This window comes from Dromaius novaehollandiae, chromosome 6, assembly GCF_036370855.1.
Source record: "Dromaius novaehollandiae isolate bDroNov1 chromosome 6, bDroNov1.hap1, whole genome shotgun sequence".
Classification (NCBI taxonomy): Eukaryota; Metazoa; Chordata; class Aves; order Casuariiformes; family Dromaiidae; genus Dromaius; species Dromaius novaehollandiae.
The window spans coordinates 31,502,490-31,525,873 of record NC_088103.1 but is presented as its reverse complement, the minus strand read 5'-3'; the positions used below and the strand labels follow the sequence as shown (position 1 = coordinate 31,525,873).

Below are 23,384 nucleotides of genomic sequence, written 5' to 3'. Positions count from 1 at the left end.
TGGTCCTACCTGCTGCCAGAGATTACAGCAGATGAAAATACAGACTCTGGATGTGGAGTCATACGGTATTTTTACAGTCGTTTGTATGTTTGCTGAAAAACAGAAAGGAGGCTGCAGCAAATCCTTAACTGCTGTAAATGAGTATTTTTCAGTGGCTGATGATCTGCGTCACTCTTTCTTGAACTGTCAATATTATGTAGGTGCCATTTAGCAGTATTTCCTGTGCATGTTTTCTTTTTATGTGAAAGGATGGGCAGACGTGAACGTGTATGCGTTCTGGTCATCCTGTTAGATGATTCTGTTTCCGCAAGGTTTATACAGGCAAGTGATAATTAATGTTCACAGTGTGAAATTGCTAACTTTCCTTCACATCCAGCAGAAAAGATGTGTGTTATACAGCAAACAGCAGAATTACAGTTCTTTGTGAATCGAACTCTGCCAGAGTAACATCTAGCTGAAGCTTTTGCTTGGTGCAGATCCAGCTATATTAATTGACTTAAGCCTAGGCTACATTTTCAGCAGGGTATCAAGTTACTGCAGTATATTGTATATGCCCTGTACATACAGGTCCTTCCTCTGTGTTGATTCTTTAAAACTAGTATAAAAAAGTACTTTTTGAGCTATTCTAAGAAATTATTTTAAAATAACAAACCTAGCTCTTTTTAGGCTTTCTTACGTTTAACTATTCAGTTTTATATTTAATATACCATTTTATACAAATGTTTATTTGTGTGCATTTTAGAGTAGGGATTTACAAGCAACAATTTAATTTTTTTTAATTTCAAGGCAAGTCTATTAAGTGTTAGCTTAATAACTAATTATTTTATTCATTCCAGAGAAGTAATACTGTCTGAAAAGAAAGCATACAGTCATTATATAGTCACTTACCTATCTAAAATACAAAGTTTGGATTGCCTTAATTGCTTCAGTCAGACAAGTCTTAAAAATATCCTGTCTGATTGCCTCCACAACAGAAGGTCTCATTTCCTCTGTATGTGTGGCAGAACCAATTGAAATTTTATCCGGGGTTCCTTTATGTATATATCTGAGAAAAGGTTCACTGGTCAGGATAAAATAAATATTTTTGCTTTACTCTTTTCATTGATTTGATCCCATTAACAGGCCAGCCATCACAACTTCCTTCAAAATCTGCATTTTTGGATTATTGCCATTACCTTGCTTCAGGTGATATTTCAGTATTAGATTAAAATGAAATCAAATATATACCTTAAAGCATTAAGAAAGGTTTTGTGTTTATAAGGACATGAGACTGACAGCACGTTTTTTTACCCTGTCCTTTCCAAATGGTACCTTCACTGTATTTGAAAGCAATACCATGGTGTTCTGGCTAGCAGAGGGCTTGTTTTCCTTTCCCCCATCCCAATTCTTCCAGCTAAAGTTAAATGTAGCAGTTACAGTGTATTTGCTTAATTTTGGGGCCTAACCAAAGTGGGCTGAATTTGCTCTGAAATGAGAGCTTAAACAGGAAGAGCCGGGTAAGGTAGTTTTCTTAAACAAGCTGGTATTGTATTAGTCAACCGAATATATAAGGCACAAGTCTGAGTCTGAATGCTCTTATAGTAAAATCATTCTCACTAGCAGACCAGATCAGCTGTCCCGATGCCACTCTGGGATCCACGCGTTGCTGGTGTCCTCTTTCTCCCTGTGTCTTTCTCCTACTGGCTTTTCAACAGGCTTTAATTGCTTGATTTCATCAAGATCTGTTCCAGGGGATTTACTAGCAGAAGTTACTGTCTAGCAGTTGAAGCTTTCCATGTCTCATCTTAGGCTTGTTGACTCCATTTGGTTTGGGAAGGCCATTCAGTTCCAGTTCGTATAGTTGTCCTGGAAGGCAACAGCAGATGACGCTACCTATAGCGTAGTGGTGAGCCTGTGGAGGTTCTGGCCATCATATGTAGAGGAGGTTTTGTGTCTTGGGGGTGACATGAGGAAACAATTGGTGAGATGTGGGCATAGCCAGGAGCTCCACAGTGAGACAAGAATAACAAATGATGCCTGCATAACAGTCCGAAATGATTGTGGGGACTGCAGAGTTATCAATAGTTTTAGAAAGATGAAGAAAAGAAAAAAGGCTATAAGGAAGGGAAGAGCAAGAGCGCTGTGTTAGCTGGTTTTGAGGTTTCGGAGAAGACAGGTTTCCACTACTCCAAAGAGGAAGAAAGAGAACCAGGAAAGAACAGAGTAATACAAGGGGAAAAAAAAATTTAAAAAATGAGCATGGTTTAAGCCTGCCTGAGCACACGGTACAATGCAATAGGAGCAGATCTGTGGAGTAGAACAGACAGTACTGAAAATCCAACATCAACATTAAATATATTTGAGGGGGGGTTATTCCAGATTAGTTCTAATCTGGTCCCAAGGGCTGAATACCCATCAGTGACGTTATGTGACTCCATTTCATCCAAAAGGAATCCACACTGTGCGCTGTGGGGCTACGTTGTCAAAGCATTGTAATTGGGAGCTCATCAGGATATTTGTCTGAAAATTGGCCTTCAGATTGGAATGTGATATGTTGAAAATCAAAATCTGAAAATCAAACTAGTATTCCTAATCTAAACTAAAATGCTAATGCAAACACAGCCATAAGTCTACCGTAGTGAAGGATCACGCAGCTGGCAAGCTTGCTCATATATTTTGATGAGTCGTATTTCAGTTAAATGCAATCGTGAGACAGTGTACTTTTTTATTTTTTAAATTATTGTCTGAAAGGCCTCTCCTCTAACTTCAGAACAAATAATAATCAATTTTTTTTACTGGCACTGTCAATGGCTTTTTGAAATGGAACAAGAAAACATCCATTAATTGTTAGCAATGTTACTCTTTAACCACATTAAGGCGTTTTTGACACAAGAGTATAGACTTAGCCTCAGGGCAAAATGATGCACATCTGCCTATATTGTCATCTTGATTTATTTTTAATTTGTGTTTTATTTTATGATATTACATTCCAGCTCAATCTAGGAGTTAATGGATTGTTACAGATCTGTTAAATTCCAGTAAAAATCATATTTGTTTTCCTACTGTTATTAACCTTTGCCTCTGCAGCCTTTTTGCTAGCAAAAAAATTGTTTTTGTCTGGGTTTGCAGATTTGGAGCCCCAGGTTATGTCTTATTCCTTCTCTTGCTTTCTCTCTCTTTTTTGCCTTGAATTCTCCAGTTTTTACTTTTAAACATTACGCACTCCCATTTTTGAAGATCGAAGTGTTATATAGAAATCCATTTCTTTTTCTTTCTTGCATGTAGTGTTCTTGTCAGTTCAGTTTAGTGTAACCTTAAAGATGGGTTTGATTTCAGTTTGTGCTTGACTTCACATTGCCTGTCACTAATAACAAATGTATCCACAGTGATCCAGGACTGGATGCTTTCCCGTGCTACTCCCTTCCTCAATCTTCCCGGATTGTATTTATTTTTCTAACTTTGTCCTCTGCCCAGCACTCCCAAATAAATGAAATAATTTAAAACTGAAATCATTATAGGCACACTACAACCTTTAATTATTATGTATTTTTGTGGGGCTAGGATTTGATACCTATCGCAGATTAAAATTGCTTAATAGCATCAGATTCCATATGACCTCTGCATTTTTTAATCCTTAATGCTTTACACTGATTTGTCCAGTTTTTTTTTTCGACATGTTTTAAAGTTCTGTGATGCAACAAGTGCCATACCATGCACCAAATGTGGAATATACAGTAATGCTGAGTTGTGACATTTGCTTTCAGAAAAATAAGTGAATTAAGAATCTTTCATTTATGTGAGAACTTTAACATATAACATTACCAGTTTCTCTAGTAAATATAGATTCTATTTAAGTTTTCTGTCCTAGAATTTTCTTTATGCTTTTGCACATGAAAAATCAGTTTTATTACTTTATTACCTGTACTTAGGTCATGCATTAATTTTTTAATAGCTTAATGGTCTCCTTCTTTTCACTATTTCAGCATTTTCTTTCCCCTCTCTCCCCACACTCAATAGACACATGCACAGTAGATGCGTGTGCTTTTTATGTTGTTCTGGCGGTTCTTGCTTTCCCTCTCCTTGTAACGGCACATCCTAATGGCAGAAGTGGCCGTGGCTGCCATTCTGTACCCTATGCAATGTCAGTCAAAACTGTCCGTTCTGCACTGAAAGCATGTTTGGTGATCAAAAGGATCTTAAAACTGCCATGTGGCTGCTTCATACAGGTGACCAGACATGCATCTTCATGATGTTTCACCAAACATTGTAAATATGATATAAACGTGATATACTCCTGTCCCCTCTCTCCTATACACCTCAGCTGTTTTAAGAACAACTTGGGCCTTCTCTTTGCATGTAAATTGATATTTAAGAAGACCCAAACTTATTGGTAAGTCAGGAACCAAACTCAAACTGCAAGTTTAATGGAAACAACATATTTTATAATTTCCTAGCCCAGAAATTTTATTAGACGTTTTAGATTATTTTCCCAACTGAAATGGAGAGTTGCTGGCCAATGCTTTCAGATGAACGTGGACTGCAGATTTTTTCCCAGTGAGAATCTGTACTATGACTATACGCTGATGATGTTAGTGATACTTCTTAAGGTAATCAACAGCATCATTCAAATGTAAATTAAAAAAAATTAAATAGGTATTTTAATGCATTTTTCCTCACAAATTCTTCTATGAATGTTACGCCTTCTCTTCTCCCTATGCAATGGACAGCCAGTCATATGCTTCTTCACCTTAAGCAGCACAATTTAAAGACCATAAAAGAGAAAACATGTAAAATCTATCTAAAAGAGGCTTTTTCTTCCATCACTTGCTACATTGAGTCAGTTTTCCAAAAGGGCATTTGACTAGAATTTTTAAATGTTACTTATGATAAAACAGCAGAAGTTCACCTTTAATTTCTGGCGAAAGTCACCGCAGCGCTCTCAAGAACTACCAAGTCACACTTGGAATTAATGTACTGAGCTTAAGTAATACTATGAAACTGAAAATATTTATTTGTTCTTAAAGCAGGTTTTTACCTTAGGGTAATACTGAATTTGTTGACTTAAATCATTGTTAGAAATGGTCTGCACAAATTCAAACTGATGCTGTGTGTAGGAGACAGCTGGTTGTCATGGTAACTGTAGTGCAGTTTTTAATTCCACTTGGTGAGTAATGCTAACACAATGATGCTGAATAGACCATGGCTTAGCAAGTACAAGTATCTTGCATTTTCCATGTCAAGGTTACAAAGCAAAATAATGCTGTTGCGCAGACATGCACACTGCATCATTTCTCGCTTATTGCTTCTGAGCACAGACATTAAAAAAAAAAAATCTTAAAAAGATAGAGAGTATCAAAACTGTCTGTAAAATATGTATTGGGTAAGTCCCTCAAAGAGCCCCAATGAGGTGATAAAATCAAGAGACAGATTCAAAGATATTTGTAACTAATTAGTGCTGTTTTGTTTTGAATATATTTGTCAATGTATTTCTCATGTAGACCTATTGAAGAAATGTGAGAATCTCAACACTTTGAATGGTGGTAGAGCACAAACTATCCAAACAATCTTTATTTTTGTTTCTATGCCTGGAAGAGAAGACGACAATCTAAGTTATTTCACTATTTACACTTACTGAATGCTGTTTTCAAGAGAAGTCACTTGCTTTTCAGATAGTTTGTCCTGTATGAAAGAAACAAAAGACGAGTGTACTTGGGGAAGTAGGACCAAAATTCATCAGTTAGTTTGCTGAATTAGGCTTTTCTAGCTTTATCTAGGCCCATATATTTCTTCTTGCAAATACTTCTTCCTGATGTTAGCTGTGGAGGCCTGCAGACCCAGAGAAAAATGGGAGTCCACTTGTTAGTAGTGTCTGTGCCCTTGGCAGCAGCGTTTTCCTATCCTTGTAGATATATAGAGCTTCCAGGACCCAGAATTACTGCTGAGGAAAAAATCTGAGGTCTTTCTAGTTGCTGAGACAGACAATTTGGGACTCAGCCAGATTTTCCCAAATACACTGTCTTTCAGCTAATAATGTTAGTTATTAATTTTGTACATGGTGCTAGTCCTTCAGCTGGTGTGAGAGACCCAGTTTTTTTCTGTATTGATTTTCTTTCCTTTTTCCTCCTTGAGCACGTTTCTTTCAGCTCCTGGCTCTTAAATAATTGATTCGTCCACTCAGGTGCTCATACCAGCATCTGGTGGTGGTGGTGGTGGTGGTAAGAGTTCGGAAATGCACGTGCAGGATTCAGCAAAGCACTCGCCTCCTGGTTAATGCTGAAAGTAGAATTAGGGACTCCAGGAGAAAAAGACAGCATAAATGGTGAACATGTTAAGTTTTTGTCTTAGGAAATGAGTATTGCTGCTGCTTAAAATAAAGGCGTATCAGTTTAATAGGACACTGGGAGTGATTCAGCAAGACTGATAACACACTTGGAAAAAATATATCAGTCAGATTTGGCGGTGGAAGCCCTTGAGAAAGTCTGAATTATACAGACTGTTGATGTGTCTGACTGATAAAATGAAGCCCTTTAGAATAAAGGCCTTTGGTACAAATTTGTGAACACATTAAATATACTGATGCCAGAAGAATTGACCTTTACTGAAAAAGATTAGAAAATCAGTAGAGCAAGATGGGAAAACCAAAAATATTCAGGCCGTTGCAAATGCTTACATGTAACAATGTAAAACAATTCATTTTCTACTGATTAAATTGCAAATTTGCTGCTTATATAACTAACTTACAAGATTTTTTTAAATGAGCACTTCATGGCATATAGACTCCTATTTTTAATGAACATGTTTCTGTTGCTTTTTTCAGGATACAGGCCCTGCAGCACTAATACTTGAAAACTTGTATTAATTCATAAGCCAGGAGCAAAACAGAAAGGCTGTGCTTTCCCATCCACTCCTTTTCCCACTCCACTCCACTGAAAGCATGTGGAAGAATTAAGATTATTGTTACTCCCTTCTGTTTGACCTAAGAAATGGGGGGAGAAGACTGTGGTGTAAGTTCTTAGTTCTCAGTCTTCATTTATTACTTAAATTTATTACTATAATTCATTTATTATTTATTTATTTCATCCCATCTAACTTCAAGTGCTCAGCTAGGTGTCCAAATTAGGAATCTGCATTCTCAACAGTCAGTGTGTGGGGTGAGGGACTGCTCCTCCAGGGTTAAGTCAGACTTTAGTGGGGTCTGTGCACTGTATAGGAAGCCTGAAGTGACCTGATTTCTTTGGCATCTCAGCTCAAAGGTGCTCCCTCAAGCAGGAGGAATACACTGCTGAGAAATATCACACCATCCTCACTCAATTTAAACTATGAGTTTTCATGTAGTGATTACATGGCAAAAATTGATAACGTATGTTACTATTTTCAAATCTGACTCAGGAGAACATCATTCTTTTGTAGCAGCTGAGCTACAAAACTTCAATTATTTGAGTAGAGGATTAAGATTTTGCTTCAGTCAGCTTTTAGGAATGAAATGACTAACCTTGACTATGTCAACTGATTATTTTTGCAATAACAAAGCAAAACTTGCACACATGCCTAGATTTTTTCTTAACATCTATGTAACTTTAAGAAATACAACTTGGGTTTCTTCCAACCTGCTTCAGCTGACAGCGCTATATGATGTGATGACTAGATTAGCAGAGACATGGTCTGAAGGAAGCAACGCTCAGACCTCGAGTGCTTCTACTGTGATTGTTACTGGACTTTACCGTGGATACTGCTAGCAAATATTTTTGATATTCGTGTGACTCTGTGACAAATCCCTTAGAAAAACTTGGTAGAATGATTCAAGGTAGACTGCCCATTAGTACTTGCTAAAATAGATGCAGTCTGTCCAGATAAACTAATAATCTGTTATGAGACAAGTGAGAGAACATGTAACTCATCTGGAGGTGTAAGTGTGCTGGTTGGCTCTGAATGAGTTCTGGCTTAACCAAGGGATTGACGCAATAGTTTTTTACTTGAAGCATACAAATATTTATGTGTGCTTACAGGAATATTTAATATTCAAGGCTTGCTATGACTCTGGTTCTGGTTGTTGGTGAAAACGTATCTGCAAAGATTTTACTTCGAAGAACAACAATTGATGTTGTTTCTTTAAGGAGAAGAACCAGGCTTTCTATTCCTCAGACAATATTAATTTCATATATATTACCCCAAAATGTAATGGCATGGTGACTTGGAAAAGAGTACTAGTCTTATGCATTGACACCTTTCTTTCCAGGTGAACTCCTTTTCTTCCGTTTCTTTTCCATATAGTTTTCAAGAAAGTAAGACAGAAACAAAGGCTCACGTCACTGTTAGGGCACAAACTTGAGCCCTCTAATGCTGTTAATTGAGTCATGTAAACGTAGCCTTAGATAAATCCCTTTACTTTAATATCCATGGTCTCTCATTTCACACGCAAACATTAAGTACCAAATCTATGTTTGGTTTGGCTCTATCTAGGTGTTTAATGTGGCCAGAACTGAACTGTGGCGAAAAGTGAAAGATGAAAAAGGTGAAACTTGGACAACGTTATTTCATTCTCACTCTGCGGTCGTTGTCACATCTTCTGTGGCCACACTGGGTGTGTGGGAGGACTTGCGTGAGACTTGGGGAGCAGAAGACAGGATTTAGCATTGGAGCTCCAGGGCACAGTAGTTACTAACAGTAGCAATAGCAGTAGCAGAGTCTATGTCTTTTCCTTCATGCTCAACACCTCAATTATATGAATTCTCTTAAAATGTCACTTTTCATCATTGGAATACATCCACTTTACCACCAGGTAACTCAAGGGTTACCCCAAGTACTTTCATCCAACGTAAAGACACTTCTATGACTCAGAACCACCTCTCTTGCCAAAGTGACTACACTCACTTTTTTTCCATTTCATCTTGTGGCGTATGCTTTGTGACTGCGCTGTAGAAGCTATTAAATCAGCTGAGTGAATGAAATACAGGAGGCAGATTATTCTTTTGGCAAGTTGGAAACTAAAATGTATCATTTTTTTAAAAGGGAAATTTGAGTTTGGGAACAGGAGGAGGGAAGAAATTATATTTGCTCCTTTTGAGGAAGCACATTCTCTCCACTGTTGTGAGGACAGGGAACTTTTATCTTGGAAGAGAGCAAAGGAAAGTGTGATTGTGCGTATGTGAAGTAAAGTAAAGGCAATGTTACCACTTTTTGTTTTCAAATAATTAACTCCTCCTAGCAAAGAAAGGGAATGTAGCGATCCCATGTCCTCCTCTAGAAATGTGTGTCCTGCTCAAGTTACAGATTGCGGGTGTAATACCGTGTCTGAATTGTTTAATGGCTATAGGCATAAGAGATCATTCATTAGGGTAGTATCCAAATCAGTCAAAATCTGCAGAATATTGAGGCGTTTCAAGGTGTGGAACTTTTAAATTCACTTCCTTGAAGACCTCAGTTGCTAAAATGATTTTCAGCAGTTTCAGCTTTCCTTCCTTATCAGACAGGGGCAATGTTTCAGTAGTCATCAAGCAGCAGTGTCAGCATCTTATTGCAGCCATCTTTATAAAAAAGCAACACCGGAAAACCATTTAATACTTGGTCTTCTGTACGCTATATGCACTATAGAGGCTCACTTTGCTTCTGACAATTCTATTAAAATCGCATATTAAAAATTTCTGAATTAATTTTTGTGCACTGCACTCTCACTTATGTTCCCAAATGAACTTTACATTTAGCTAGCTTAGCTAAGTTTGAATACCACACCAGTGAAATTATAAATCCTTAAAACTTAAATAAATCCTTAAAATTAAAATTGTATCTAAATTAGTAATTAACATAATAATGAAACTGTATCATGTTTGCTATATAAAATTCAATTGATATAAAGTTGCTCCCAAAGTGTCAGTTTTTGGTGTGCTTATAGTAAGGGGGTTTTATTATCAATACATGGCTGAAAGATACTTTTCTGGAAAAGATGAAAACTTAAGTAAAACTTGGGAGTTTCAGAACAAGATAACTGCTGTAGGATTTTGGAACAAGCAAAAAGTATGATATTAACGTTAAATTATCTGCAGTAAATCAGTTACAAATGTGGATCTTAAAAATGCTGGTTCTTGCATTATATCTACTGGGGCAATGATGTTTGAGGCTTTCTGCAGATTCAGTGTGTCTTTTGAGGCTTTTGCAGAATCATTTGTTTCAATTTATTCTCAAGTTGCTTCAAATGCTTTCTCTGCAGTCACCACAATATCAGAGTCAAGCATTATGGCCCTGCGTATAGGTGTAGCATTAGTGTATGGGAGATTGCTGACAGATCCAATAGTGTAAACAAAGGATTTTGTCTTCTGTTCACAGCCATTAGATTATCCATCGGTGCTACCAGGATACCTTCATCTTATATCCTACTTCAGGTGGGGTAAGGCTGAGACATTTGCTAGAGAATGATGTTGTAGTAAATCAGGTGATACCATTTCTATGTAATTTTGTCAGGACTGTTCATCTGAACGTGGGTCAGTAGTTAACCCATCTGTGTCAGCTATTGCTGTCTTGACCATCACACAGCATAGGAGGCTGAGCTCTTGTACCTTAAGTGCTAAAGGTCTCTTCAATTTTAAAGATGTTTAGTAGGAAGATAAATAATAGAAATATGCCTACGTCTCTATTTCTCTCTTTACTATTCCATGTAAGAGCTGTATTTATTTGTTTTGGCTTTATGAAATTGTATTGACATTTCAAAAATGGGTGCCTACATTAAATAAGTGGCTCAATTTTCCAGCTTGCTGAGTGTCTGCAGGTTTTAGGTGTGTGCAGAATTTTTCCAGTTTCTCTGAAAATGATAATTCCAATTCTGTGCTCAGTGTTGTCTTATTGCAGATGTGGGTCACTTGAATAGAACATGACTGGTTTTCTTATTTTTTTTCCTTTCTGCTGACATTTTTACTAATGTCTGAGGAGGTAAGTAGAAGCAGGAGGTTCAGTAATTCCTTTATACAGGGAATTTCCTAAGTTCCAAAGTGGAATTTTAGGCATTTATTGAAAAACAGAAAAATAAATCCAAACTTTTCTAAAACAACTTTAGTTTTGCTTCAATCAAAACGTCAAGAATACAGAATTGGAGGGAACTGTCCAAAGGAATAGGAATTTACTCTGAAAGGTCTAGCACATTCACTCCGTATCGCTCACATCACAAGCCTGAAAACACTTACAAACACCTTTTGGCAAGCTTCAGATATTCTGTATGAATGACTAAAAAGCCTCAGAAACAATAATGTGCCACAGAAACAGAGCAGGAAAGAGTAGGGGCAATAACTGTATTCGATGAAAGTTCCTGGATGTTAGAAAGATCAACAACCCATACCCAAAGAGAATGCAAAAAATTCCAGTGATCCTTGCCAGTATGAAATGACAGTAACATATTCACATATATAAAATAAAAATTCTGATTGTGAACTTTTTCAGCTTCAAAACTACTCTAAGAGAATGTAAGTTTTGTCTTTACTTTCATTAAAAATAATTTAAAAATGAAAAAGCAGAGGCATTTGCTTATCTTGGGCTCAGTCCTTCCCTGTCCCTGGCTACACAGCTTCCAGCGTGGAATCAGCATCCATCCAGATGGCTCAGAGTGAGGGAAGACCTTGCTAAGGTATGCCCTGAGCATGTCTTTGGGATATATATCAAAAAGAAGTGATGAAATGGGTCATTCATTACTTGTACGTTGTCATATGTTAGGAACGTTTCTAAAATTATAAGAGAAACCTGGTTTGTTTCTGTCATTACGTTGTTGCTGTGTATAATATACAGCTCCTTGATTTTAAAGCGATCCTTTTTTAAAAAAATAATAATTAGGATTAAAACAATGTTTTGAAAAATATTTCATGTAAATAGGACTCACAAAGTTACTGCTACTTGAGTCAACCATGTTGTGTAATTTCCTCATAAAATACTCAAACATTATCTTAGAAGTTGCTGATTTTTTGTGTCCATAGCACTCTGAAGGCTGTCCCTGTCCTCTCTGTTTTAAGGGCTAGGAAACATTTTCCTACTTTTAAGCCTGCATTTTTGCTGTTGACCGATGTATACTCATTTGTCCTTGTGCTCATGCTGGCTCTTTCCTCACATGACACTTCCTCGTCCCTAGACTCCATTCCTGTGGTGTTTTAAAAGACAGCAGTCACAGCTTTTTCTTTCTTTTTGCTGGGCTAACAAAGCTGAGCTCTTCTTGGCTATGCTTGTGAAACAGGATGTTCATTCCAGTAAATAGGTGACCCTATTAACAGTCTTCTGCATCCAGAAGATATCTAAAATATCATTTTAGACTGATATTTCCTAAGCCTGTTTGATGAGAATTGCATAGTGTATTGCTGACTAGGCCTTTAAAATCACAGTATTTCCCTAATAGAAATGCTTCACCTGATATGTTCTGGACTATATTTGTCCTTTTTATTGTTAAATCGCAGTGTCTCAGAGCCCTCCCGTGATCAACCAGCGCATTCAGATCCTTTTCTTTGTCTGTTGCTTCCAACAGATATCACCAGCTTATGACAGAAATTCTCATTATAAGTCGGTAAAGCACATGATTTTGAACGTTGTGTCTGAACATTGGGTGACATTCCTCTTCTCTGTTTCAAGGTTGTCAAATGAAACATTGCAAGTCCCCAAACTGATTTGCATGGAAACCTCTGGTATACTCTTCCCTGTTCAAAATACTTCACTGTATCCTCAATTTTCACTACTTACTTATTCACCTGATGCTATTTCTGCTAATTGTCAGTGTCTCTACTTAACTAAGTTTTCCATGTAGTATCAAATATTTTACTGAAGGCCAAAGAAATGAGGTCAGCTGCATTTCCTTGTCTAGAAAAATGGTTCTGAAAGAGGACTGTCATATGAGTGTAGTGTATTTGCCTTTGGTAGCCCTATGCTTCTTCCCTCCGTGTTATCTTCGCTTCAGTTTTTTTTCCTCTTTCTTTTTTTTTCTCGTGATAGCAGATTAACAGGTCAGTTTTTGCTTGAGTAATTCTAAACATCTTCCTTTCCTTAAATAAAAGTATTACATTTTCTGACCGTATTACATTTCTGACCGTATGACCATGGGTGCATTAATAATGAAGTCCCACATGCGATGGCCCGGACCTGTGGTTTGGAGGAGTAATGCGTGAACGCCTAAACGGCTTCAGTGCATCAAAGTGAAATGCAGAGACAATAACACAGTGGTCCGTGGAAGTGCCTCAAGGATGCCCCAGTTTCATGCTGTTTGCCAGTCGGCTCTTGCGGTCTCCTCCGGGCAGACTGCCTTTGGACACAGCACGCAGTGATGAGGATATGGCAGCAGCCGCAGCTGTGAGTGATGTTTTGAATTGGGCAGTAAAGTTTTTCATCCATGCCTAGGGCTTGCTGTTATCTACATGGCAAACTTGGTTCAGCCTTTCACCGTATTTGTAGATCATTCTACAGAGAACTCATTGCTTTATGATAGATTTCTTTAAAAAAAAGCACTGTCCTTTGATTTCACGTATCAGTTCTGAATTTTTCTTTGGAATATGTAGCAATTTTTATGTCCTTCTTCCCATTATTAATGCTAACGTTTCCTCCATGTAAACATCAACATCTTTATTGAAGTTAAATAAAAAATGTATTAGCTCAATTTTTCCATGTTTATCTCTACCTGAACCTTTCTGTGTAGCAGCTCTACTTCTTTTCTTTTTATATAAAAACCTGAAGAACTTACTGCTGTATGTCTAGTATTTCAGCAATCACTGTTTCCACCCCTTTCTTGATACCTAAAACAGTATTTTGCTTTATTTGTCAGTGTTTTTCTTCTTTTCATAGGCTTTCTGATTATACTCGATATCCTTTCTGAGCTGGTTTTCCCTCTTACTTGATCTTGTTAGTCCAATTAACTTTGTAATTAATTTCCTGAGTTTACTATGTTTTCAATTTGAAATAAAATAATCCTAATGTGGAGACCAGTTTTATTTTTACATTCGATAAAAATGGGGTAACTGGTAATCAGGTTTTCTAAGATTATTTTGTATTACCAGCTTTTCTAAACTTTCTGCGTTATTTGCTATATCTAACACTCAAAACATGACCTTTAAATGATTCTAGAATAACTAGATAACTTTCTAGTGAACTTCTAGGTAACTTTCTCAATAATTAGTGAGAACTTTAAACTCACATTAACGTAGTTTTGTACCTTTTCACACAATTGTCCGTATTTCTTGTTGATGCCGTATTTTCACTGTGCATTACAGCAGCATTTATTCCTGGCCAGGATAAAGATATCTTGAACCCTGTGCTTAGGTTTCCAGGTGTTGAGATGGATATGGACTGCATTCATATTTTTCATGCCTGTTTTGCAGCATTGCTGCATAATGACTTTATCATGTAATAATCCTAACATACATAGCAATTCCATCTCTACAGCTTCATGATTTTATTGCATTTCTGGTAGTGCCTCATCATTTCTCTCTAGGTATCTATATAAATTTTGCTTTTTTCTTGCCAGTCATCCCTGAGCTTTTCCAGACTTGTGTTTACACAGCATTTTAAATAGGGTAGTTTAACTGTGACAAATCAGGAACAAATTTACATAGATAAGTTAACGTGGCTGGGAATCTCCGTACGCATCCCTGCATGCCTCGCTTTGTACCCTCGCTTTGTATCCTCCCATTTTAAAAAAAGCAATCCTACCTTTTTTACAACCTCTAAACTGCTTTGTCACTGAGTATGTGTCTTATGTAACTATATTTCTTGAAAATGACATTGTTTCTATTCCTTTTATAGATCCTTCCTTTGGCTTTCTCCCAGACATTCTAAATTTTTGTTTCTTTCTTTCTTTCTTTCTTTCTTTCTTTTTTTCTTTTTTTTTTTTTTTTTTTTTTTTTTGATACTTTTAGTTCCAGAAGAAGAGATCAGTACTTAAAGCTGACCTAGGGCCTCACCGGACTGGGCTAAATGCCTCTCCGTTGTACAGTTGTGCGCTTTTTTATTACCTTCAGCACCGAACCTTTGACACGGGTTGCAGGCTGACCTCTGCACTTGCTTCTGGGGGGAAGCGGTCTTGTTTGAGGGTCTTGTTAACACCTATTGCATGTGCATAGTTTATTTGCTTGTTTTTTTATGATGACCACACTGTTAACTCAGCCAGTGCTCGTTCAGTAGTATCGATTATTAGCAGCAGCACTTAGTTTCTACTTTTTCTTTACTGGTACTGTATCTTTATCTAGCATGTGCATTTTTTGGCAACACTCTTGGATCTTTAACAGTATAATGTATAATGTCTTTAATGCACTTGAATCTGTTAAACACCTCATCAGATTCTTTCAAATTTGGGAGGGGTGAAGCTGCTTTTTCCAATTCTTTGCTGGGTTTTAAGGTGATTACATTTACTCCCTTTTTTTCCCCTCCATTTTTCTTCTAAGCTCACGCTACGGTAGTTCTTTAAGTTAAGAAAATTACTTATTGGAAAAAATATAGGCTACGACTGTTCTGAGGACTCCAATGGCTTAGTGTCTTTGAATCAAGATGGATGCTTTTCTAAGAAATATATTTTATCCCGAACAGAAATACTGTCCTTGAACTCAGAACCAATCTAGTATTAAAGCAAGAAAGCACTACTGAAAATAATTTGATTTATGTCATTCCACATGGTTACCAGGTATTTTTCTTGATGCTGATTGTCTGCTAATGGGTGTATTCTCTCAATATGCTAAATTTTAGGCAAGTAGAACAGGACAATCAGGAAGCAATGCTGAAAATAGGAGGAGGTCTCTTTAAAGGGCTGTGGAACTAGAAGGGCCAGCATATCACAAAGGCACCTAAGGCGAGAGGCTGTCTTTCCTAAATGCTTAAAAGCTCCTTGTAAATGCTAGCATTGATTATAAGGAAAGGACTGCAGACCAGAATAAAATTGCCTAGGGAAAAACTTCATTTTAAATCTTTCATTTTTCCCTTAAAACATTTTTAATAAGGGTCACACATGCATGAGCTGCAAAAATGTCAAGAGTCTGTAGCTCTCAATATCCTGAGGACCATTTCCTTCATGGAATGAGGTTTTCTGTTCAAACTTGAAACTTTCGGAATCCAGTCAGATTTATCTGTGCGCTCACAGTTCCTTTTCAGAAACACTGCAAACTGGCTTCTCTTCCACACACAAAAATTAGCTCTGAAAGGACAAGAAATGAAACTTCAGTTCTTACAGAACTGGACTTTCCAATTTATGATTCAGTGTTCAATATAACCTCTCCTCTGGGTCTTTGGAAAGTTTCCCAGGTTTCAAGAAGTCTTAGGAGATGGGAGTCCTAGGAGTCTCCCGGACACTCCCCAGAGCTTTTTGCTACTGATAAGCCCCATAACCCTAGCTACAGGTCACACAGCAAAGTTTTGAATCTCCAGGCAGGTGACATGGGAGATAACTGGGAGGTTTTGAAGTTTGCGTGGTTCCTATCATATTTATGTCCAAATGGATGGGTTTCTGTGGACAGCCCCTATTTTTAAGAATTGGCATTTTCCAGCACAAAAATATTCCTTAGGATAAATATTCCTTAGGAAAATCTCCAGTATGTTCAGGATTTCCTTTTTTATAATGAATACCTGTCCAATTCAGTTAATAGGACTAGAAGTGGAATGGAGTCGTGAAGGGATTATTGACAGACTGTTTTGAAAACGCTTACAGAATGTCTGAATCCTCACTAGTAAGTTGCTGACACAAACTCTAAGCTTTTTGTGGGAGAACGAGAGATGCCGGTGCTCCTGTCATTGCAGAGCTGCGGATCCCAGGCAGGACACTAGCTGGTGGTTCTTTCTCTAGTCCTCTTTCTCCCCTCCTAGAGGTGAAGCAGCTTCCAGGGATGCTGCCCCTAACATGCGGAGAAATGTCAGTTGTTGTGTGACGTGGTGTAAATACATGGAATAAAATTTTAAAAAGATGTTTTAATGGGGAGTTTCAAACGTCTGAAGCACAGTCATTCATTCAAAAATTAATGCCACTATCATTGATAGTAGTAATATTCAGTTTCTGTATTGCTTTTCATCTCTAGATTCAGGAGCACTTTACAGAGGAAAATAAATACCATTACTTTTATTTCACTAAATAAAAGGGAAACTGAGGCAAGAGTGGTGAAGTGACTACATCACTGCACATAAGATTAGCAGCATCCAGCACTGAGCCTCCACTCAGGCTTCATCCATCCTCTGCTGCAGTAACAGGGATTGCTTTATTGCTCAGATTCCTCTCCTGTGAATAATGACTAATGGTACTGAAAAAAGGATTCTCACATATCTTAATGTAAAATTGTTCACAAATATTTATTCATCTTTTTAAACAGCATTGTGAATGTGTGGGCTCTTTCAGTGTGTGCATTTTTCATGAATATCATAGCACATGAGCTTGTTGGCAAGCATGTTGCTGTAGCAGACAGTTTAGTTTTGAAGAATATTTGTATAAAGTAAATATTTGGTGTGCAGTGAGTATTTTCACTTCATATGTACACAAAGAACAACCATGTCCCTTTGGCCTTCCCTCCCCCAGATAACCTGCACTCGAAAGTATTTCTTCTTGAAATGTCAGATATACTTGGGAGAGCATTCATAAAGAAGCTGTGGCCCAGTAATTGGCTGTGGACACTACTTAGCAATTATTAAATGGTTAATTTTATGGATATTAATATCCTTGGTGAATTTTACGGAGAAAAACAGGAAAAAAACCCTCTCATGAGGTCTAAGGATGAAGCAGTTTTCTATAAATGTGTCTTTCTGCCATGTGGTTAGCTTCGTCTCATGTTGCTACATGTGTGAGACGTGCTCAGCCGATCCGAGGAGCGCAGCCAGTCCGTGCTAAATACCTTTGTAGCCTATATATATATCTACAGCTTTTCTTCACTGTGTTTGCCTTTGCCTCTGTGAGGAGAAGCCGTAGCCTATGGATAAGACCTGGGGTGCTGCAGCCGTGATTCCTTCTGTGGTTGGGGGCCTCCGTGTGGGCAGGGACCGGGCAGAAGCAAGGAGGTGAGGCAGGAGGTCCCGCGCTCCCCCAGCCGTGCAACCTCCCATCGCAAAGCTCGGCTTATGGTATCATCACTTTTTTTTGTGGTATCGGAGACTCGCAGTAGGGAAGACACTTGAGAACCGCAATGAATTAGACGATTTCGCCTCGTAGCAAAAGTGCTATAAACCTGTTGTGTTCCTTTGGCTTATTTAGGACTGCTTTTGTCAAGTCATGGCACATTGTCACTTATCCCGGCGCCTTTAGTTGTTAGTTTCATTATCATAAGCTTATTTATATGCCTCTAGCTTTCTCTTTTTGTGTATAATAATTAATTTGTGTAATTTAATATCATTGCTGTTGTTGTTGTTCCCAGCACAGAATAATAATAAAAATCCAATATAAACATAAAGTTGATCGTGCTATAACTTGTCTTGCACTACTGTACCTCTTCAGAGTAGTCCTCAATAGTGATTTGGAGTTTGACAAATTATACTGCTAAAAAATTTTATATCTACTTATTGATAACCATTTTACAGCTAAAATGGTATTATCAGAGGTTCAGATTGCACAGCTACTTTAGCGTATTGTACAATGAAATATGTCTTTTTCAGAAGTGTGAGGTAAAGCTATTTATGACAGCTTTATAATCAGTGAATTAGGCAGTAGAAACTATCTAAAGACAAGTGCCTGATGATTAGCTCGATTATTTCAAATGGAAACCTTCATAGCCATTTTAAAATCTGATGCAAAAAAACCCCCCCATACCCTCCTGTTGCTATTTGCTGTTTTTCTCCTGACAATTTTTAATAAGTGGCGTCACCTCGATTGAACACGTAGGAGAAAAGGGGGGGGAGGTTGGAATTTTTATTGCTAAAATCTCAAAACCTTTCCAAAATATACGTGGTAACCCAGGGGAAATAGTGCACCAGCCTTTGCCTGCTTATTTAAGCAGCGCAGTGACGTCGCAGGCTGCTCAAGCTTTTCTGCCACGTTTGCTGTGATGTCACTGGACGTCTCTAATATTTTTGGTAAATTTCTCATCCCTTTTGTACCTTTTCTCTTTCACATACGTATTTCTCCCAGCACATGCACATACATTAATGACATGTTTGTTTACATGATGGAGAAGATTATTGTTTTTACCTCTCGAAGAGGTAGTGCACATGTACTATGAGTAAACTGTGTCATAAGCTATGTAAATGATGTGCACAGAAGCTACACTTTGCCCTTGGGGATATGCAAATGAGAACATTTTACAGTTTGTTTGTTTTTAAATACATACACTTTTCACTTACAGGCTCAGGACGGACTCTTTCCCTGTTTATTTTCCCATTGCTCATCATTCGCCTTTTCTTGTAAATATCTCAGTCTTTAATGATTACTTTGCTACTTTGGCTGGAAAAACAATTGCATGATGAGTAAAGTCCTCAGAACATAGCGTTTGGTGTGTTATATGGATGTGCTGTAAGGGAATTATCTGCTTGTAAAAGGGTGTATAATGCACTCACAACTCAAAGCCATTATAGTGATCTGACAGTCTCCATTGATTTCCTCCTAGTGTTGTGTTGTTTTCTTCTGCTGCGTTAGGATTCATGCTATTTTTAATCCTGCATTACTAAAACACATAGTTAACTGATTTTCCATATAGAAAGCAAGAAAAATGTGTTCATAAAATGTGCTGTTTGCTATATTTGCAGTTCTCCACTGAGGTAATTTTTTGGTATTAATAAAATTATTTTAGTACTCTTTAAGTACCCTTTCGGAGAAATGTTTTAATGTAAGTTGTCTGATTCCGTTTTAAGTGAAGGAGAAAACCTGGTAGAGGTTGTCTCTTTAAATCAGATCTGCAGTGTTGATGGACCCTCTAGCAGGCACGGTAAGAACCATTCTCACCTCTGCAGCAGGGAGCTTGACCATATAGACTCACACATTCAATCAAAACCTTTTCCCTTTTAATATGCACTGTACTATGCACTATTCCCATGGTTACAGCTCATGCTTCTTTGGTTGCTTCCAGTCTGTTGGAAAAGGAAGGCAGCACACATTTCTTGTACAGGAGTTTAAAACATCATGAAAGCAACCCTGTTGTGATTTGCATTTTAAATGTTTCTTTTTTTTTCTCATTGTACAGAATGCTGTAGCAGTAGCTTCAGTTCATTTGCCACAGTCTGTCTTCTCTCAGTCTTCAGCCTGGCAATCTGTTGATAACTCCACTTGCAAGCTACAGTTTATTGTCTTTCGGAATGGAAAACTCTTTCCTAGCACAGGAAACTCATCAAATCTTGCAGACGATGGGAAACGTAGGACGGTTGCCACGCCAGCTGTTTTTGCTAAAATAGGTGAGGACTTGTTATGCATTATTTCCTTTAATCTGAAAGCTGTGGTATACTTGACTGTGTAGAGAATAGAGGAGTAGAGTGTACGATATGCTGAGAGGCTGGGAACAGTCTCTCTCTTTAGCCCAAGTCTTTGGATTTATTCCTATCTGCATGATTTTATTCAAATTATTCTGCAAAGAAAAAATGCAATTGCTGTATGACTAGAATGCAGATTTGGGATTACTGTTTGTTGACAGTGTTGTTACAGATGCTTGTTTCTCAGAGCAAGGTGCCATAAGAAAGAACCTTGTTATACTCTTTAGAATGAAAATTGCAATACTAACAAGCTAGACACTGATGAAAATAAGATTGTTGAGGTGGGAGTAGTGCCCTGTTGCATGTATCAGTACTCACCGGTATACTTTCTGATATGATGGACCTAAAAGAAGGTGTTGTTAAAGGCTTTTGTCTAAATGTGATGGTTCATATATGCTAGTGAGTCATTATTTTTATTAATTATTCACCCAGGTAATTTTAATAATTTTATTTGACTCGGAGCTCACATTTCTATTAACATTTTTAAAATGTTTAAATGTGACTTTCAAAGTGCAGAATTTCCTTAGCTATTAATCATATTGTGAAACCAAGCCTTTTTTGCAGTTGCATGAGCAATAGAGTAACATCGGTCCTAATTTAAGAATCCAAAACAAAAAAATCAGCTTTGTGAAGGATGATTAGATCACTTGGACACGTTATGAGACTGAAATGTGCATTCAGGTTTATTTAAACTATTGCAAACTTTTCTGAATGTGGACATTACCTTTGATTTTAACCGTTAAGAGTATGTATCTATTGCTTTGTTTTCCGTAGTTCAGTACATTTGACCTCTTTACACAGCGTGCATCAAAAAAGGGTTTTCCACTCCATCTCTCTGATTCAGTGTGTTGCTTTTGCAGATGGGTGCAGTTTTGGAAACCTTACCAGCCCTCTGACTATAGGGCTGAGGCACTTTGCACGGGGTATAGACCCCATTGCAGCCTTCTGGGATTTTGACCTTCTAGATGGACATGGAGGCTGGTGGGGAGAAGGGTGCCACATAATCAGCTCTGCAGGCAATATTACCACCATTCAGAGTACACACTTCAGTAACTTTGCAGTGCTAATGGTAAGTATATGACTTAGCAAATATACCTCTCTCGCTCTCTCTCTCTCTTTTTCAAACATGTATATGCTCTTTTTACATGTACCGGTATCATTCTTGCTTGTCAGTAACTGACCTTTTTTATTCTATAATATTTAATACAAGACAGTCTTAAAGAAAGTAAGTTATTTAACTGCTAGTGAGTGAATAAACCCGGTCAGTTCTAATATCCGGACACTGGCCTGATCAAAAATGACATTAAATTGAGTCGTACAATGCAAGTTCCATCAAGGAATGATCAGTGTATAGTGGTTATAAATTATAAGACAGGGTTTAAAAATGTATACTCCTGTGTGCTTTTACATCAGCACATCTCGGAGGCTGGTCTGCTTTTGTTCCTGCCCTGCACTGTGTTGATCATACTAATTAGTTGCAGGCATACCGCAATGTTGAATCATTTAATAAATGGAGAGGAATAACATCTTGTGCTCTTTTAAACAAGGACAGTGCTGTCCTTGTTGATCTTGTAGGAGTTGTAGTTTGCATACCAATGCCGATAGCCTTTTTTGCTAAATTGCTGCTCAGGAAGAAGAATATTTCTGTGCAGTGCTACCCCATCAGCCTGCTTTGATCTGTTCTCAGTCACACTTGCAGTTCACATTGCAGCTATTTAACTATCCTGCTTGGCAGAAAGTTACCTTCCTGAGAGCAAACAGATTATCTGTGCAATAATGACACGCGTTACTGTCCAGGGCAAAAAGGAAAGCAAACAAAAAAATCCAAAGTGTCCAACAGATGCCAGTGAGAAAACGTTTGCACCATTAAAAATATTGATTATAAACCAATTGTGAAAAGGTTAGCCACATGCGTGTGCTTCATACTGGACTGATCCTAAATGCAGGTGTAGCTGCTGCTTGCGTGCATCACTGGAAAGCGGATAGTTGAGTCAATACCGTGTCGCGTGTGCGTGCGAGGGGCGGCCGGCCCAGCGCCGGCAATCGCGGGGACGTGTGTGGAGAATACCAAGCTGCGGCTGTCAGATGGAGCCCAGACGGCAGCCAATCGCGGCGCGCGGCTCTGCCGCCCACGAGTTAAATGCGGACATTATCGTCGGCCACTTCATAAGGACTGGTTTCCCTCCAAGTTTCTCCAAGGCTTTGTCACTCACGCCAGTGTCCTTGGGGGTTTAAGAGCCATCTGATAGCATCAGGCATACCTCATCTTTTCACAGCTTCTGTAAGTTCCCTGTTTTCCCCAGGCCTTTGTTTCCCCAAATGTGGAGCGCAATGTTTCTTTGAGGATGTTCCTCTCGGTCAGTTAAGGAGGCACCTGTTGGCCTTGCAGGGGCCACACCCAAAATGGCTTCCTGCTCCGGCCCTCGGGCCTCAGCCCGTCCTCAACTTTGTTGCTTATTAACTGTTAACTAATCTCGTTTGCAAACAACCAATTCCATGGTTCGGTTCTGTTTCCAAAGTCGTATACTGACATAAAGGGCTGCGGTTTTAGTTTGCGAAGCCGAACACAGGTTTATCTCTGATAAAATGCGACCGACTGGGTTTTCCACAGCCCTAAAGGCAACTGAGGCTCCTTTTAGTGCAGCTTTTTGTGTCTGGTATGTAATGCTAGTTTAGGTCTTGTGTTCGTTTTCTTGTGGTAATTCAACTTTGCTTTTTTTCCCTGTGTGCATCATTTTTATCTGTGCAAGAAGAAAATCTTAGATTCACCCTCGCTTTGTTGTTGCTGTAGTAGCAACAGTGCTAATGTGATATGTTCCCTAACTTATGTTTCCTGCTCACTGTAAGAAAAGAGATGCCCGACCTTAAGTCGTTATAGTGCATACATACAAACATGTCTGCCAACAGCTGTCTGTCTAAACAGCTTGTGGGAAACTTTTGTAGCTTCATTATGTGCATCTGTTCTCGTATGAGTGAGTGCGTTATTCGTTAATTGGTGTTTTGTGGCGTAATGTCATGGACTTACTTTGAGTTGGATT

General features: G+C 38.2%; 1 protein-coding gene across 1 annotated transcript in view; it reads left to right on the top strand.

Annotated features, from left to right (window-relative positions):
- LOC112989796 (adhesion G protein-coupled receptor A3-like) overlaps nucleotides 1-23,384 on the top strand; it is a 281,364-nt gene that overhangs the window by 205,285 nt on the left and 52,695 nt on the right. The window contains exons 13-14 of the mRNA XM_026111146.2: nucleotides 20,064-20,271; nucleotides 21,207-21,415. Coding sequence (XP_025966931.1) covers nucleotides 20,064-20,271; nucleotides 21,207-21,415 — 417 coding nt within the window. The remainder of the gene's footprint in view (nucleotides 1-20,063; nucleotides 20,272-21,206; nucleotides 21,416-23,384) is intronic.